Raw genomic sequence first — 15,676 nt, forward strand, 5'->3', positions numbered from 1 at the left:
GTAGTCATTTTTTCTTAAACAATACATTATAAGCAGAACTTGCCCATTAGTATTTATGTGACAAGTATTTCTGTAAAAGTCATTACCATTTCCACGATCGTTCCTTTGAAATGTTGATATCCAGCCGCTTCTGATTCAAATCATTTACCCTGGCTTAGCTCACTCTGCTGGTCATAAAGATAACACATACAGTATAACTTGCTCCAAGTGAAAACCATGCTTCTTGTACAAATCGGATAAATTCTTCATTGCCCTGAATTATTTCTTCACTGACCAGATTGAAAAAGATACTGAACAGACTGGGTTTACCTGGTGGCAATAATGTCCTTCTATTGTCTACAACTGCATCATGCAAAATGGTAGGTGAATATTTAACCTACTATAGTAGTGAGATCAGATTTGTGATTTTTTTTCTTTGATATCAGTATGTGGAAGATCTCAATGATAGGCCCCTTTTGATGTGGTAGCAGAGAGCTCGATCTGTTATTTAACCACAAAAACCAGTAAGCACGTGCAGACATGAAACCCTCTCTGTGTAAGGCAGGATGAATTTTTATTAACTTCTGTTCCTATTGTTTGTCAATTGGTGTCCAGAGAGGAATGGGAATGCTTAATTTTGAAGAAATTATTTTCAGCAATAAAATGGGGAATCTTTGCTGAGACGCAATAGCAGGTCAATCCACTGTTTAAAGGTCATCTGAATTATTTACGTACATCTAAACTATTGTGTTCATTGGTTATTATGTAAATTCAATACTGTTATTCAAGATGGTGCTGAATGAAGTTTTTAAGCTAGTTCATTGTCAGTGGAATGTTAATGACCAGAAAACTTACATCAGGACTGTGCAGCTTGGTCTCTGCTATTGGCCACTAGAGTAATTCATTTTTCATCTTAAAATCCTCACTTCTGAACAAAAATAATGGATAAGACTGTCAGAGGTGTGACTATCAATGGATTTACGATACATCTGTATTTCCAATGTATTATCATATACCATGAGAATTTAAAACTCTGGGGACTTGGGGTTTCAATGGATTTTGCCATGGTTAAAAATGCAAAGATACTTAGTACTTTCTCTAGTTCTGGCTTATCAGAATTAGTGTGCTGAAGTAGTCAACGAATCAATACCACTTTTTAATCACCTCACATTCAGCCCTTTGTTTTCCCCATTTAAATAATAAGATTTAACTAATTTACTGCATTCTGATTAACAAGCAATGGTTTGTCCTTACTGTTTGACAGCCTTGACTAATTAGTATCATTGTTATCAATAAATCAGGTTATTGTTCAATTCCATTTTTATCAGCTCTTTTGTCATTATGGTCATGAATTTAAACAGGGTTTTTAATACTTAATATGAGTAAAATTTGAACTAAAATAAATCAAACCAAAAGTGTCTTGTTTTTTTTTTAAGTAACGAGGAAATGAAAGGGCTGTGGAAATACTTTTAGTACAATACCAAATTAAGGGGGTGTTTTTTTGTGAAGTTGAAAAGACATTTGGGACCTGCAAATATCTTGCAAATCAGCTTTACATTTTTCTATACAAAAGCCTATTCTGCAATGGATCATAAGGGATTTGCAGCATTCCTACACTGAGGAAGAAAAATGCCAAATTATGTCCTCCACCACCACCCCCTCTCCATCCCACCCCCCTGAGATTATCCCGTGTCTTAATTTGGAAATAATCCATTATAACAGTTTCAGTCTGTCATAAGCCATTGTCACAGGAATACAATTACTTTTTAATGTATTGCTTACCTAAGCCACCCTACATGTTCTTCAACAGGAATCTCTTATGGCCTGGGGATGTTTCGCAGGGACATTACCATGTCAGCTTTGATCTGGCAATGGTTCCTAATAGCAACTTCAGAAGATCAGAGCCACAAAAAAAATAATTCTGGCACAGTTTTCCAATGAAGAGAATTCCTTATTCTGGAAATTTACAATTCATTTAATAATTTGTCGAATTGCAACATGTGGGAAACCAATACCCTTTATTGAAACTAATGGATTGTTAACATCATACAGTCAGTCCATTTGCTTTCGAATAAAACCAATCATGTTAGGTCATGTAGCATCTGTGCCAAGGGAAATGATCTAACATTTCAAGTCAAAGGTATTTATTCACAAAATGCTGGAGTAACTGAGCAGGTCAGGCAGCATCGCAGGAGAGAAGGAATGGGCGACGTTACTACAAATAACGGCATCTGCAGTTATTTTCTTACACTAACATTTCAAGTCTATGACTTTTGCATTAAGCATAAATGAGTTTGAACATTGTGGGTCGTATCACTATAAATAATTGAGGGGTAAATGTTGATGTATCGGCAACCTGGTGACTTCCTGCTTCGGTGATGCAATACAGCAGAAGTGTCATTGGGTATTTGTGCATCACTGGGAAAAATAGCATAACTTAACAATGGGCAGATACAAGAGACAATTTCATCTTGCTAGTAAATTGTGTTACGTGCGTTGTAACCACAACTTGTGAAAATGGGTTTTCAATATCCACTGTCCATTGGAATTGGTGGAAATGACGTTAGGAATTATCTCATATTTTGAGTCGGTAGGCAATAGCTTGTGCTCTCTTAATAATGCAAAATAGCCTCTGGAGCAACAAAACACTGTGCATGTCCTTGCCTTAGCCCATGGTATAACTCTGTTCTTGGCAGCAGCTGTAATTTGTACAGCCTTTGTGTAAATAGTGCAGTGTAATTGCAGTCAAGGCTATCGTACAGAGAAAAAAAATATCATTGTACTGTGATCTATTATGCAAAAAAAACAGAATACAATTTGATTTGTGGTTAATTATCTTAAATGGGCATTGTCATAAGATTGGTGCTTCGAGCCATCTTTCTTCTTAAGTTACATTAGTAACATTTTTGGTTATTTAAAATAGACTCGGGTGTGGACAAAGTGTACCAGAACCATTATTGTTCCTGACAATTGACTATTATTAGTTTTATTACCTCCACTAATTTTGCTCATTAATAGATGTAATAGCAAATGGAAAATAGTGTGGAGAACCGAATAATTATAATGGAAAAATAAAATGGGTTGACATAAAACCTGTGGCATCACCATTTTGGTTTACTACAGACCTTCAGCTTAAAAAATCTTCCATGCTTCTGTTAGGACAATACAGTTCAAATGAATGAGATCAATTAAAACCCAAAATAATAATTAACTATTTCAACATTAGATCTTGTCTTATAGAATATAATTAGTTATATGTTTGCCATGAAAGTTGAATACTGGATCCAAATATGGAAGGCAGGTCATTATGAATAGTTGAGTAATTAGGTGTTCATTTCTTTCAAAGGATTAGTTATTTCTTCAACTTTGTTGGAAAGTCCTTTCTTGAATACCTACATTTGTCCCCAGTCTAGTTGCCTTAAAGTATTGATAACTGCACCCATGTATAGGATACAACCGTGGGGAATGTGAGGAAGGTTGTCAAAGTATACAGCAGGATATAGATCAGCTACAAAAATGGCAGATGGGGTTTAATCTGAGCAAGTGTGAGGTGTTGCACTTTGGAAGGTCGAATGGAAGTATGCAGTTAACTGCAAGACCGTTAATGGCATTAAGGTACAGAGGAATCGTGGAGTCCAAATCCTTAGTTCTCTGAGAGTGGTAACACAAGCAGTGGTAAAAAAAACACATGACACGCTTGCCTTCATTGGTGGGGCATTGAGTACAAGTGTGAAGAAGTCATGAGGCAACTTTATAGGGCTTTGATTAGGTCTTATTTGAAGTATTGTGTGCAGGTCTGGTAGTCACATTGCAGGAAGGATGCTGGAGGCTTTGGAAAGGGTGCAGAAGAGGCTTGCCAGAATGCTGTCTGGTTTGAAGAGTATTAACTAAAAGGAAAGGCTGGGCCGACTTTGCTTGTTGCCTCTGGAGCATTGGAGGTTGAGGGAAGATCTGACAAGTATATAAAATTGAGAAGCATAGATTGGAGCAGCAGTCAGAACCTTTTTCCCAGGGAGGCAACATCAAAGATTAGAGGGCACAGATTTAGGGTAAAAGGGGCAATGTTTAATAGAGATGTGTGGGGCGAGTTTCTTTTAACAGAGGGTGATGGGTGCATGTAATATGCTGCCAGGAATGATGATGAAGGCAGATACAATGATAACATGCTTTTTATATTTGCAGGTAGAAGTGTAGGGAATTGTGGGGTATAGATCACGTTAAGGCGGATGAGATTCGTTTAGCTTGGCATCATAACTGACATAAAATTGTAAACCAAAGAGCTTGTTCCTTTGCTGTATTCTTCCATGATCTATGTTTTTTTTTAATGTATTTTTCAATATTTTTGCATTCTAGTCATAAAATGGACAGATGGCATTGTCAAAATAGAGGACTGAAATATTTGTTAGTTAAACAAACACTATCGGGCAACAACTTACAAATACACAGAAAAAGATTCTCAAACAGGAAAAATTGGTGGGTCACCTTGCTTGGTTTAGACCAAAGCTGGGATGCTTCTATATTTCAGCCAGGTTTAGCCTCGGTGCTAATCTGATAACTTCAGCGAGCCCAAAAAATTGTGAACGTTGGTCCTAGAGTAACATTGTAGTTTAGTTTATTGTCACATGTACCAAGGTACAGTGAAAAGCCTTTTGTTGCATGCTATTCAGTCAGGGAAAATATTCTCTACACGATTACAATGGAGTTGTCAACAGTGTATTGTTACAGGTTAAAGAGAATAAAATTTAATGCAAGGTGAAGTCAGATTAAAGATAGACTGACGGTCTCCAGTGAGGTAGATGGTAGCTCGAGACCACTCTAGTTGCTGATAAGATGATTCAGTTGCCTGATAACAGCTGGAAAGAAAATGTCCCTGAATCTGGAGAAATGCATTTCATACTTCCGTACCTCTTGTCTGCTGGGAAGAGGGAGTGACTGGGGCGAGACTCGTCCTTATTTATGAAGGTGGCCATGCTGAGGACAATGAAGTGTGGATGGAGTCAATGGAAGGGAGGTTGGTTTGTTGATGGTCTGAGCTGTGTCCACAATCCTCTATAATTTTGTCTTAAATTGAGTTATTCCCAAGCCATGTTGTGATGTATGCCCATGTATTGATAGAAGTTGGTGAGCGTTGTTAGATATGCTGAACCTCCTCATCCTTCCAGGGAAGTAGAGGCATTAGTGTGCTTTTCTGGCCATGGCTTTAAAATGGCTCGTCCAGGACAAGTTGCTGGTGATATTTATTCCTAGGAACTTGAAGCTTTCAACCATCTCTTCTTTGGCACCATCAAGATGCACCATTTTGCTTCCTGAAGTCGATCACTATCTCCTTTGTCTGTGGTTGTGCATCTAAACTAAAAACTCTGGAAAGTCTATTTTCAATTTTCAAATGCTCTGAACAAAATCACAATTTTGTACAATTAATTTTGAATGTTCAGAAATACTGCACTTCAAGCTCTAAGGTTAGAGATTTGTGCAGCTTTTGGTCTGCTTCTGAATAGGTCTTTGTTTTGGTGATCAGCACCAAGCTGAAGGGATTGGAGGAAACTGGTTCTCAGGCCTCATCAGTCACAGTCATCCCCACAGGCAGTTTCTTACTTTGCTGACAATAGCTGTCAATTTGTATGCTTCGGTGACCAAATGCAGACTTGGGTAACTACTTGGCATGCCTGAATACAAAGTTTCCCCCATAAAGTTTGCACAGTGGTAGAATCAAATAATTGAATGTGTCTGCTTCACTGAAAAGCTGGTAATAGGTTTGCCCATTTTTACTAGCAGAAAAGCAAGCAGAGCAGGTTTTACCCATTGTTTCTGCAGTCTATTGTCTCTTTAAAAGTTACCCTTTGTTTGACGAGATACTGTACATCAATTTTTTTACTTTTTTGGGGAGGGATAGCAAATATTATTACTGTACCCTAAATGGAATGTGTTTTGCATTCATATCAAATCACTTTGTTCATTTATACTAATCCTTGTCTAGTCCACACCTGTAATGCTACAGTATAGCCATAGAAAGTTCTGTCTTTTTAAAGCATGTTGGATTCCTTTCTTGTTGCTGCTACTAATCCTTTTGCTGAAGAAAAATAGAAGGTAAATATAGAGAGATGCAAGTAGAAGCAAAGATGTTGTATTTGGAATATCTTATGGTGAAATTATGTGGATTATTTGAATGTATACGAGCTAGTTTTAAGCACAAGAACTAAGTTAACTACTCCCATATTTCAGGGCTGTCCTTTAAATATAATAAGAACATTTAATTTGTGTTCTTTTATTACATCAGAGTTTAATGTCTGACTGCATTGTTCAACAATTCAATTAGAAACATAAATAACAAACTGTGAAAGCAACATAAGAATTCAGTTTTTTTTAAAATATTGCAATATTGGTTCATTATTGTCACATGTACCAAATGCAGCGGAAAATCTGTTTTGCATGCTATCCCAGTAATCATACCATACAGGAGTACAATTTAACCATACATGAGTACACAGGCTGTGGAAAAGGAGAAAGGAAATGCAGTGCAGAATATGGAGGAATTTATTTAGTCAGAGGTTGGTGAATCTGTGGAATTCAATGCCACAGAAGGCTGTGGAGGCATGGTCAATGGATATTTTTAAGGTGGAGATTGATAGATTCTTGATTTGTGCGGGTGTTGGAGTTATGGGGAGAAGGCAGGAGAATGGGGTTGAGAAGGAAAGAAGGAAAGAGATCAGCCATGATCAAATGGCAGAATAGATTTGATGGGCCAAATGGCCTAATTCTGCTCCTATAACTTATAAACTTGCAGAGTGCTACAGAGAGTGCAAAGTTTCTAACGAGGACAAGAGAGAATACATACTTAGGATATGCAAGATCAATTCAGGTGTCTGATAATAGCGGGAAGAAATTATAATCAAGTAATCTTGATTCCTAGCTTTCCTGTAACACTTTCCATATCAATAGCTGAGATGGAAACTGCTTTTGAAAACACTTTTTATATACGACAATTTAGTTGGATGTACTGGTATTGTGGCTCAGTCATTACATTTTTAATTAGCGTCTCAAGGCTTGACTCATTGATCTGCAGACACCAGTTTCAGTTCCCAGTGCCATGGTAGGATTCAAGTTAAATAATTAAAATGTGTAATTTCAAAAACTAAGATCAGTAATCATGAATCCGAAAATACCAGAATATTGTTAAGAACTATCTGAGTGAAGTCCTTCAGGAAAGGAATTCTGTCCCACTGGCCATATACGTAAAGAGAACACTAATGTGGTTGTCTTAAAAGCATTCTCAATTCAGGGGCAATTAGAAAAGAGTGCAAGAGTTAATCAACTGGTCATTTGAGATTGATCTGCCATTCATAATTTCAAGACTAATCCAATTGCAACTTCAATCCCACCTTGTCAGGCTCTCTACATGTTTAAACACACCGTTAATTCAAATATCTGTCTATCTCGGTCTTAAATACATTCAGTGTCTCCATCTCCACAGCTCTCTGGGGTAAATAATTCCAAAGATTCAATTCCCTCAAAGAAGAAATATCAACTCACCTCTATCTTAAATGGGCAGCTGCTTGAATTGATGCCTTTCATTACTAGATGTTACCATAGGGGAAACCAGCCTCTCAATATCTCCAGTAGAATCTAGGTCCCTTTTATGTAAACGACCTCCCTTTTGTTTATTGGAGTATAGGACCAAATTGCTCAATGTTTTGTCATATATCATTCCATCAACTTAGTGAGCCACCTCTGCATTGTACCCAGTGGATGTACTGTATATTCTTGCCTATTTGTGGAAATCAAAATTAAGGACACGGTGTGGTAAATTTGCATCCAAACTGCTCTATGTTTATACTGCCTGCACCCCTTGCAATAAAGGCCAAATTTGCATTAATCGTTCTAGTTGCTTGTTGTAGCTGCATGCCATATTTTTGTTTCATGAATTTGGACCCCAAATCCCTTGTGCAATGAAAGTTTGCTGCCTTGCCTCACTTTAATAATTTGCATTTTCAATGTTCCTCCCATATTTCCAAGTTGTACTTTGTCACTTCTTACCCACTTACTTGACCCATCCATACACTGCTGGAGGCTCTTTGTGACAACCTCCAAAACTTTCCTACTTGCTTTATTTGTATCATCAGCATATTTTGTAGCACTCCACTTAGTCCTTCCATTCAGGCCACAAACATAGATTAGGGATTGTAGTTGGGGCCCCAGCACTTATTTACCTGGCACCCACCAGTTATTGATAATCCATCCAAAAATGATTCACCTACCCTGACATTCCCTGTCAAGACCATTACATAACCACCTATCCCAAGCACAATTCTGTGCAGTAATCTTTCATATGGCATCCTAGAACATGTGTGAAAAATCCAAATATTCTACATTTCCTGGTTCCCATTTATTTACTTAACATTCTCAAATAACTCTAGCAAATGTGTGAAAGACATTTTCCTTTTCATAAATACCAGTTGGCTTCTATTCGAATGACTTTTTAAAAAAAAATTTGCCCGTTACCACATTTTGACAATGGATTCCAATCTCTTCCAATGGCAGATAAAAAGCTAATCTCCCATAGTTTATTGCTTTCTGTCTCTATTCTTTCTTGATTGGTAGTGTTGCTTTCTTGGTTTTCCAATCTTCTGAAACCTCTAGGGACTTTGGGCAGATTACCACCGTTAACTCATTACCACTATGCATCAGATACCTCTGAGTCTCTTCCTTTCAGATTCCTGGATGCAGGCTATCAGGTCCAGGGCATTTGGCCTTTAGGCCATTTGTTTGCCCATTATATATTGTCTGGTGACAGAATGCTTTGGGTTCCTCCCTCAAAATATCCCCTTGATTGCCTTTAATTATCGGGAGGTTGAATAAGTCCCAAGTATTGTCAATGATGTCTACACTCCGTGAATGAATGAGTACACAACAGCACATTGAGTCCAATATTGTATTTTCCATTATGTACTTCACAAATCCCTCCTGCTCCCACTCCCCCACCTGTCATCTCATGTTTCCTTTGCTTCTTTAGGTTTGTATGTGTGCATATATATATATATTAACACTTGGTTCTACAGTTAACCCTTACTGTTGTGCATGTCCTATTCTTGTCGTACCTATGCCTGTATGAAAAGATTCTCCCAAACTTTCTGATTTATTTTGTCTAATATTTATGAACTTTGGTTTCGGTTTTCTCACGTGGAAATGCTTTCTTTAAGTTTACCTTATCAAATCTTTTTGTTACCTTTAAGTTCTTCTGCTATTCAGTTCAGAGTTGTCTTCCTGAGATTGAAGAGCACCAGGCTGTTCAGTCTTTGAAAATGCTGTCTATAAGTTACCATTTACATTAAGTCCAGTGTTGCTACTCTGCCTAGTCCATCCTCAAAGCTTGGCAGCTGCAATAGAGATGAATATTAAGCTTCAGGTCTAAAGATGTATGTGCCAGACTGTGTGTCTTTGCGATTTGCCAATAGTTTGACGTCCTTGTGTGCTGGCCTCAGGCCTGAATCTCTGCAGCCTGCTGCTTTGTTGTTGCCAAACTGTTATTTACTTAACGACTCTTTTTTATTTCTGCTTTTGCCCAGTTCCCCCGACTTCCCATGAGCAATGCAACAGCCAAATGCTTTAAAAATATTGTTAATCAATGGAAAATTCACTATGCACTATTATAGTGTCTGATAAACTTTTAATAGAATTGTTCTATTCTAATACAATTGCAAGTTAGAAACATCTGTAATATCCACACTGAATATTAATTATTATTTTTTTCCATCCAAAAGTGTTTATGCATTTACCTAGAAAAAAAAAATCAAAACTCAGCTTCTCAAATCTTATTTAGTGAAAAGGAAATATTGGAAACAGTTACGATTGAGAAACAGAATGAGAAATAAAATGGCAGACTTTGGAAAGTTGGAGTGAGTTGTTTTTCCAAAGTTTGGCTTCAGCACCTTGTTGAAGCTCGACACACAACTGCCAGAGTGACTTTTGAGCTCATCCATGAATTTTTTTTTTAATGTATGGGAAAAAAATGTGGTCCTCTGTTAATCCAGGTCAGGAAAACTAATTAAAGGAAACACAAATAATGATCTAGTAGAGTGCTCAAAAATCAAATCTGCAACTCAGTGGATTAGTTTGTCCCCAAGTGATTTTGTGATGGTTCCTGAGAAGAGCACCTGTGTATCAAGCTATCTAAGAAATGTCAGTTCTTTTTTCAATCAGTTAAATTACAGCATGTTTAGTGGCAGGAGAAAATTGTACAAGATGGATGGTTTGAACCTCAACAGGGCTGGTTGGTTTGCTCCGTCAAAGAGCTGAAACTGTGCCATGTGGTAGTCTTTCAGTTTTGGTACAAAGCATACAGCAGGATTAAACATTAAAGAACACCAGCAAAGTACAGAGTGTTGAGGGAAATTAGAACAGGCAAGTGATTCATTCCTATTACTGGATAACTGGATAAAGACTGTTATTCATTTAGCTGGATGAGAGCAGTTTCACTAAACCTCAACCAGGAAAATGAAGCCTGTTTGGCATCCTGTCCAACTGCTGCATCCCACTCGACTGTTGGTGCTAAAGGGCTTCATTGTAGCTATCTTTAGTGTGGCTGGATTTGGAAAATTGTCCCATTAAACTCATTAAGCAGCAGCCTGGCATAAAGAAAACACAAAATATTCCGAAATCAAAAACAGAACAGGCAATCAATTTGAAAGACTAATTCTGTTTCCCCCTCCCCAGATGCTGTCTGATGCAATGAACATCCCTAACATGTGTTTTTATTTGGGATTTTCAGCATTTGCAGTCTTTTAATTTGCTTTTGGGACAACCTGACATAGTTTTACTCTCTGAATCGTACATCACAAAGCTTCACATTTTCCCCAAGGATTGTGTCTCCTTCAGATGCAACAACCCCACCAGCGAGGGCAGCACCATGGTTTATAGTTGGAAGTGGCCCTCATCATTGTCTCCAGACACTATGTAGCCTCATGGCCTCAAGTCAAACATGAGCCAGGAAACCTCTTCCTGATCCTTGAATTGAACAACATTTGGAAGAAACTTCAAATGTAGAAAGGATGCTGAGCGACTCCATGTAGAACACTGGGTTGGTCCTATCGTGAATGTCTAAAAAGGTTAAACTTGTTTTCTTTAGAGTTTAGAAGAATAAGGGTTGAACATTGAAATCTAAGATCTTAAAGGACAGGATGAATGTTGATATTTCCACTCGTAGAAGAGTCTTGCACAAGGGGACATGCTTGTAAGATAAAGGGGCGTTTGTTTAAAACGTTGGTGTCTAAAACTTTGTTCTCACATGGAGTGGTGAATCTCTGGAATTCAATTCCCTTAAGTGTTGTGAAGATTAGAACATTGGAGGTAATTAAAGAGGAGGATTGTAAATGAGAGGGTAGAACATAAAAGAGGTGGTGAGACACGGGGCTGATCAGCGATGATTGTTTTGAATAGAAGGTAGGCTTGAAGGGCCAGGTTGCCTGTTCCTATTTACCTGTATTATTTTGCCTTGGGCATGTATTGTCATTTATATTTTACTGCCACAATATCCAAATCCTGGAAATTTGACTATCACTGCAGGGTTATCTTCAGTCCTTGGCTCAAAACCTCATTCCACATTTCCCACTTTGAGTAATTGTGGCTGGGAAATAAATGTGAACAATGCCAGTAATGCCACACCACTGTGAATAATGTGAAAATGGACCATAATCGAGTGGTCTAATTTGGAAATAGGACTAAATGGACATGATAAAACTTGCAAGTCTAAGATGAGTTTTAAAGTGCATGGTAAATAAAGTTAGTCAGCTGAGGGACAAGCATCAAATGTAACTATAATTATCGTGGTAATTACAACCCTGGCTCAAAAAATGGGAGGATTAAAAATGTGTTACTCCTGGGTATATGATATTCAGGAAAGAAAAATGAAGGATTAAAATCCACAGAGGTGGGATGGGTTGCAGCATTGATCAAATACTTCATTATAGCAGTGGGACAAGATATTGCAGTAGAGGGTTTAAAGCACAGAATCAATTAGAGTTAAGGTACGACAAAGTTATTACGCTACTAGATGCATACTGTAGTTCAACATACAGTAGGGAAAAATGCAGTAGGATAAATTTGTCAATAGAATGCAAAACAAGAAAATAAAGATTTATGAATATATGAGACTTAAATTATAATAATATAAATGGAGCTTTGTGTGTGTGGGGGGGATTTATGAATGTGTGCAAATGTGCGTTTTCCAATTAATGGGAAAGAACCACCGCTGCATTTATTTTGGTTAGGTACAAAAATTAAGCATTTTCACTGTGCGAGTTTATCGGAGGTACAGGGGTCTTGATATAATTGAGGTGAAAATTGTAACATACAGCATCAATAAACACGCATCCTGAAGAAAATTTTGAATTAATTATTAAAGGATCTAGCCGAAATAGGTTGGAACTAAAATTTGTTACTTTTAATTATAAGAACGGTGATGGCTGAAATACTGAATGGAAGAACTTCCTTGCACAGGAAAGGCAACTGCAGACAGTATTTCTGAAAAGAAGTGATATCCAGAGATCAAAATGAAAGAAAACAAGGGCAATCCATGATGAGGGGAAATTTATAATCCAGCTGAATTTTTTTTTAAACAAAAGAGATCTCTGCAAAGACTGAATAAGACAAATGATCAGCTATTAACAAAGCCAAACATGGTCTGAAAAGATATAGTGACAGGGTAACAAATGTTAATTTTGAGACCTAAGAGGACTTGTCTTGTGGAGAGGGAGGGTAGGAGCAGACACTGATGTGGATTCAGCACATGTGTTATAGAGGCTCTATTGGGGAGGGACAAAAATGAATTAAAATGTTATCCATACCCAACGTTGAGAAATCGCCCAGATAGAATGCATACAATGTTACTGTGGAAATTGAGGAGTGCAAAATGTATTTCCTCTTAATGAAGATTGGAATGGAGTAAACATAGCAGTGAATTCCAACCATTTGAATGGCTGCATTGGCCAAATTCTTAACAAAGATGAACCACCCAGATTATCTTATTATCAAAGGCCATTTTATTGTTTCTAAATGCTTCTGACTATTTGCAACTGAAATACATTTTGGTTATTTACATTTAATTCAGAAGTTACTGCTTTTAAACAAAACATTTTTTATTAAAATGAGTGAATAACAAAACATTTAGCTGCACTTGTTAATGTCAGCAAAGTTGAATGAACTGAATATTTTTGTGCTAGATATGCCAGCTGAAAGATAACTATGAATATACCTGTCCTTCAGCTCGGTAGGATCAGTCTTCAGTTGGGTGTCTATTTAAGACCAAGTGAAGAAGAGTTTCTTCATCAGTGATTGAATGTCTTTACAGTTCCTTGCCACTGAGCTGTGGTGGCAGAGTTATGAGATATATTGAAGACAGACACAAAGTGCTGGTGTAACTCAGTGGGTCAGGCAGCATCTCTGGAAAAAAAGGATGGGTAACATTTCAGGTCAGAACCCTTCTTCAGGCTGAAGAAGGCTGAAAGGTCTGAAGAAGGTTTCTGACCTGAAATGTCACCCATTCTATTTCTCCAGAGATGCTGCCTGACCTGCCAAGTTACTCGAGGACTTTTTTTGTGTGTCTATTTTCAGTATAACTCAGCATCTGCAATCCCTTTCCTACTTACAAGGAATATTTCTGATTTCTGTTCAGTAAGAGAATCAAATTATGAAGAAAGGGTGGGAAAGTGGACCTGGAAAATGTCGGTTCAGCTGCTATTCCATGGCGTTATGGGTGATGAAGTGGTTATAAATTATTGCAGCAGGATCTTGTTCTGTTGGGTAGGTGGGCTGAGGAATGGTTAATGAAGTTTAATACAGATAAGTGGGAGGTGTTGCATTTTGGGAAATCAAACCAGGGAGCTGCTATCCCATGGCATTGTGGGTGATGAAGTGGTTATTAATTATTGCAGCAGGATCTTGTTCTGGTGGGTAGGTGGGCTGAGGAACGGCTAATGAAGTTTAATACAGATAAGTGTGAGGTGTTGCATTTTGGGAAATCAATCCAGGGCAGGAACTTCTCAGTGAATGGCAGGACTCTGGGCAGAGTTGTAGAGCAGCTGTTTTCCTTCTCAGATGGTGCTCTTCTCTTCCCTGCACTCTCATGTACATACCTAAAAGCTTAAATGGCACGATTGTATCTGCCTCCACCACAATTCCTGGCAATGTGTTCCCGGCCCCCACTACCCTGTGCTAAATATAAAAACTTGCCCCACACGTCTCCATTAAACTTCCCCCACTCACCTTGATACTTCTCCCTCGCATGTTGGACATGCCCACCCTGAGAAAAAGATTCTGATTGTCTACCCTCTCTATGCCTCTCATAATTTTATATAGTCTGTCAAGTCTCCCCTCAATCTCTGACGTTCCATAGAAAACAATTCAAATCTATCCAACCTTGCCTTGTAGCTGAAACCCTCTAACCAGGCAGCATTCTGGTAAATCACCTCTACCCTCTCCAAAGGCTCTAATTCTTTCCTGTAGTTGAGCAACCAGCACTGCTTACAATACTTCAAATTCAGCCTAAACAAAATCCTACAAACCTGCATCATGGTTTTTATATTCAATGCCCCTAGCAATGAAGGCCAGCATACCATATTCCTCCTATACGTTTTATTTACATGTGTTGCCACCTTCAGTGAGCTATGAACTTGGACTCCAAGATCCCTCTGCACATCAATGCTATCAAGGGCTTTACCATGAACTGTATACTTCCCTCATGCATTCAACTTCCCAAAGTGTAGTAGCACCTCACTTGCTCGGGATAACTCCATCTGTCATTTATCTGCACATTTCTGATCTATATCCCGCTGTGTCTTCCGACAGCCTTCCTCACTGTCTATACCTCCTCAATTTTGGTGTCATCAGCAAACCTACTCACCAACCCATCCACATTTACGTCATTGGACATCATCCAACACCTTCCGCAACAACCCTCTTTCTTCTGTGAATTAGTTCATTCTGAATCCATACAGCCAAGTCATCATGAATCTCATACATCTTAACCTTCTGGATCAACCAACCATGAGGAACCTTATCAAAAGCCCTACTAAAATCCATGTATACAACATCCACTGACCTAGTCTCTTCCGTCACCTACAAAAAAACACTCAAGTTAGTAGGATGAAATCTTTTCTCAAGATTCCAACTTGAAATTAGTTTAGTAATATAATCCCAATCTGTGCTTAACTCAATAATATAAAAGGTTAATACAAAATAAATTGACACTAATTCATCAGTCTTATTCACATCCTCTAAATTGTGAAGATTTACTACCAAAGGAAATCAAAATGGAAAAGTTATTAAATCCAGTGCACTCTGTTGTGTGCTATATTAGATGAACCATTAGTGTATTTTTTTTAAGTGGCCTGTTTTAGAAAAAAAAAAGGAAATAGAGCCTTGTGCGTTGTTCTTCAGAGTTTGCCTTTGTTTTAAAACCAATTAGAAGTTAGGAGTCAATAAATTGTCATTTCTATCATTAAAGTACATCAGCAAAAATTTCATTTCTGTCCTAGTGGAAGAAGAGCAAGTCGACTTTACAAAAATCCCTAAAGTTTTTGTGTTCTATGCTAAACCATTTTAGTTTAGGGGCCTGTTTCTGTGCTGTTCTATGTTCAATTTGCATCTGGAATGATGAATTTTAGAATATCCTACCGATTTTGTGTGACTCAAAACAAAATAAACA

The 15,676-nt window shown here is 37.9% G+C and overlaps 1 protein-coding gene across 5 annotated transcripts in view; it reads left to right on the forward strand.

Moving 5' to 3' along the window:
• The window catches only part of dpp10 (dipeptidyl peptidase like 10), a 1,117,462-nt gene that overhangs the window by 549,972 nt on the left and 551,814 nt on the right, over positions 1-15,676 (forward strand). The window contains exon 1 of one of the 5 annotated variants that reach the window (XM_078403452.1): positions 160-359. The exons of the other annotated variants lie outside the window; for them this stretch is intronic. Within the exon in view, the coding sequence (XP_078259578.1) occupies positions 357-359 (3 nt within the window). The 5' untranslated portion in view covers positions 160-356. Of the gene's footprint in view, positions 1-159; positions 360-15,676 lie in introns of those variants that run through there. 5 annotated transcript variants of the gene reach the window in all.

Source organism: Rhinoraja longicauda, chromosome 8 (genome assembly GCF_053455715.1).
Source record: "Rhinoraja longicauda isolate Sanriku21f chromosome 8, sRhiLon1.1, whole genome shotgun sequence".
Lineage (NCBI taxonomy): Eukaryota > Metazoa > Chordata > Chondrichthyes > Rajiformes > Arhynchobatidae > Rhinoraja > Rhinoraja longicauda.